The following is a 2,654-nucleotide window of genomic DNA, read 5'->3' as shown; positions in this document are numbered from 1 at the left end:
AAAAAAAGCGGAGCACCACTTCTGTTTTGTGTAACAGGCTGCCCTCCCTCCACCCCCGGCGTTCCCCACGTCGTCCTCCCCCTCCAAAACCGGGAGGTTGCACAAGGCATCGCACCCTTGCAGCCCAGCCGGGAGGGCGATGAGTCAAATCTTCTGCCCCCCTCTCCCCCCCGCCGACTTCTCTTAAGGTTTGGGTTGCAGGCAAGAGGCTTTTCACCAGATTTACAACCGTGTGACTCAACGTTTAGGAAGGAAGATAGTCGTCCTGCCTTTCAGATCAGAAGCGGGAGTCACACCAACTTTGGCAAAAGCAAAATCAAGCCCCGTGGTTTCATTTTCTGGTGTTTGTTTTACAGATAGGTTTTTACGACACGATTCATCTTTAAAAGGATATTTTATGTTTTCACCGCTTTTTACAGGCAACTCATTTTATATTCTGACTTGAATTAAATCCTTGCTGCCCTGAAGCCACCGGCACAATAGCAAAAATAGACAGCACTTTACTCTATTTTTAATGCATCCAGGGGCCCATTATCTAGCTATCAAATATGAAAGTCCCGTTCAGACTGTATGAAAACATTTTAGCATCTACTGCTAGCATCAAAGCCTATTGAGCCTGAAAAGTGTCCATGTGAAACTAAGCTTCTTGCTTCCCAGCAAGCAACCCAGCGCCCTCCTCTCAACGCCAAGCCCCACGCAGCTCCCCAGGCACGGTGGTTTTGTAGTCTTCCCGGCAGGCGTACGGCTCAGGCACCCTTCCCCATTCTCCAAGCAATCGATCTTGTACATGAGTCTCGTATGTCAGCCATTAGTCAGGTCAAAAGGTCTTCTCTGCTCAGCATCTCCCAGGGAATTGCCTTCATTATTTCCTCTCCTTCCTCCCTCCGCTGACAGACCAGGCTGCTCCTTCCCAAGCTGCAGAGAGCTTTCCCAATGGGACTGTGCTGCCAGAGTGAGAAGCGGGGGCTTCTCCTCGTGGGGCGCAGCAGTGAACCCCACCCTTACAGACCTTCCTGCAGGGGCCGGGTGGCTCCAGCGTCACCCAGGCGAGCACACTGTACCCAGGTTTAGAGAGCTTCCTGCAGTCGCACACATCCGTCTTGCGTTGTTCACAAAGTCTTACAAGGTACTATTTTTATTATTTACCCTTTGCAGCTTGCATCATTACAGATGTGACTGTGCACTGAGGACCTTTTCCCTCACTGGAGATTTCAGTAGCTGTGCCTGTGTGGGCTGGTGACATTTTCTGAACCTGTTTACAACTTAATCAGGAGAGTACTCATGACTGCTATTTACCGAACTGTTTTCTACTTTTTTTTTTTAAAAAAATAATAATTTAAAGGATGTGATAAAGTTCATTAAATGAAACACTGTTCCTGCTCAAAATTCCCACCAAAGTCGATGGCAGGTCACTGATATCAATGGGCTTTGGGTCAGACCCCTGAGCTTCTTAAAATCATTTTCCCTTCAAAGCATTTCAAGCCACAGAGCAGTTGTAACTTTGGTGTGCTCTACAGAATAAGCTTCAGAGAATCTCCTTCAAAATTCCCACCTAAGGAGCCACTCGGTGTCTGTAATCCCTTGGTGTGATCAAAAAGCAAAGGAGAACATGAAGAAATCTAAAGATAAACTAGAAAAGATACCATAGCAAGAGGTCAAAGGCATTTAAGAATTCCTTTTGAGAAGCAAAGTGACATCTAAAAGGGTGAAGGTAAAAGACGACATAGAGAAAGTAGGTCAACATTGAATGTAAAAGAAATATGAAGAGGCTCCTATTGTGGTATCAAAGTGCTTTTGTAAATCAGAGTAATGTGAATAGTCAGTCAGAAAGAATGATACCATGGAAGTCTCAATGTTTTTTATCAGCCTGTGACTTAATATACTTGTCAAGGTATACAAATGAACAGTAAAAAGTTATGTACTTCCCATTTTCACAGCCCTTTAGATATTTTTTGGATGAAATGTAACAGCTGTGGTTAATGGCTCTGGAAACCGAAGTTCCGTTTCCATAGAACAGTGGTAAAGTATACATCCTTCCCAGGTGGAGGCAGATTAATTCAGTTGTCTGCTCATTCATTTTTGACTGTTCTGATGAGGTTGCCAAAGAAATTTCCATTTGCGGGCATGATTTTGGAAAGTTAGTACCTGCTGCTTAAACCCAACTGTTTCACAAGGGCCATGCTATGGCCAGCTAGGGCAAGATGCAAAAATACGCAACTTGGGCATTGGTAAAGACAGGAGAAGCACCAGCGCAGGCAACAACGATGCTGGAAGATCCATCTCTGAACGCACGGGTCTGTCGCCCACCGCCCGACATGCGAAGCGTCACCTGCTGGAGCGAGGCACCTTCACCACCGGCTTTCTCCGAAGCCATTCCAATGCTGAAGGACACATCTACTACACATCTACTTCGCAGGCTTTGGACCACTGCTCTACTTTGGCAGCCACCGTGTACTGGATGGCTGGAAGGAGCTGCACAGCCATGACCAGTACACCCTGTGTCCTGCTAGGGAAGGGAAGGGAAGGGAAGGGAAGGGAAGGGAAGGGAAGGGAAGGGCAAACCCGGATGCCTTCAGGGGCAGGCGGCAGGGGCTGACAGCGTTTCGGCCGGGGGGCGGCGGGCAGAGCCCCAGCCCGCCTTGCGGCCCGGCCCC

At 47.9% G+C, this 2,654-nt stretch overlaps 1 protein-coding gene across 1 annotated transcript in view; it reads right to left on the bottom strand.

Moving 5' to 3' along the window:
• PHACTR2 (phosphatase and actin regulator 2) overlaps nt 1-2,374 on the bottom strand; it is a 141,106-nt gene extending 138,732 nt beyond the window's left edge. Inside the window, exon 1 of the mRNA XM_009882343.1 lies at nt 2,248-2,374. Coding sequence (XP_009880645.1) covers nt 2,248-2,374 — 127 coding nt within the window. The remainder of the gene's footprint in view (nt 1-2,247) is intronic.
• Between the last annotated feature and the right edge of the window lie 280 nt (nt 2,375-2,654).

The sequence above is a fragment of the Charadrius vociferus genome, unplaced genomic scaffold (assembly GCF_000708025.1).
Source record: "Charadrius vociferus isolate BGI_N301 unplaced genomic scaffold, ASM70802v2 scaffold13, whole genome shotgun sequence".
NCBI classification, from domain to species: Eukaryota; Metazoa; Chordata; class Aves; order Charadriiformes; family Charadriidae; genus Charadrius; species Charadrius vociferus.
Note: the sequence above shows the minus strand (reverse complement) of the source record. Positions and strands in the feature narration are given on the sequence as shown.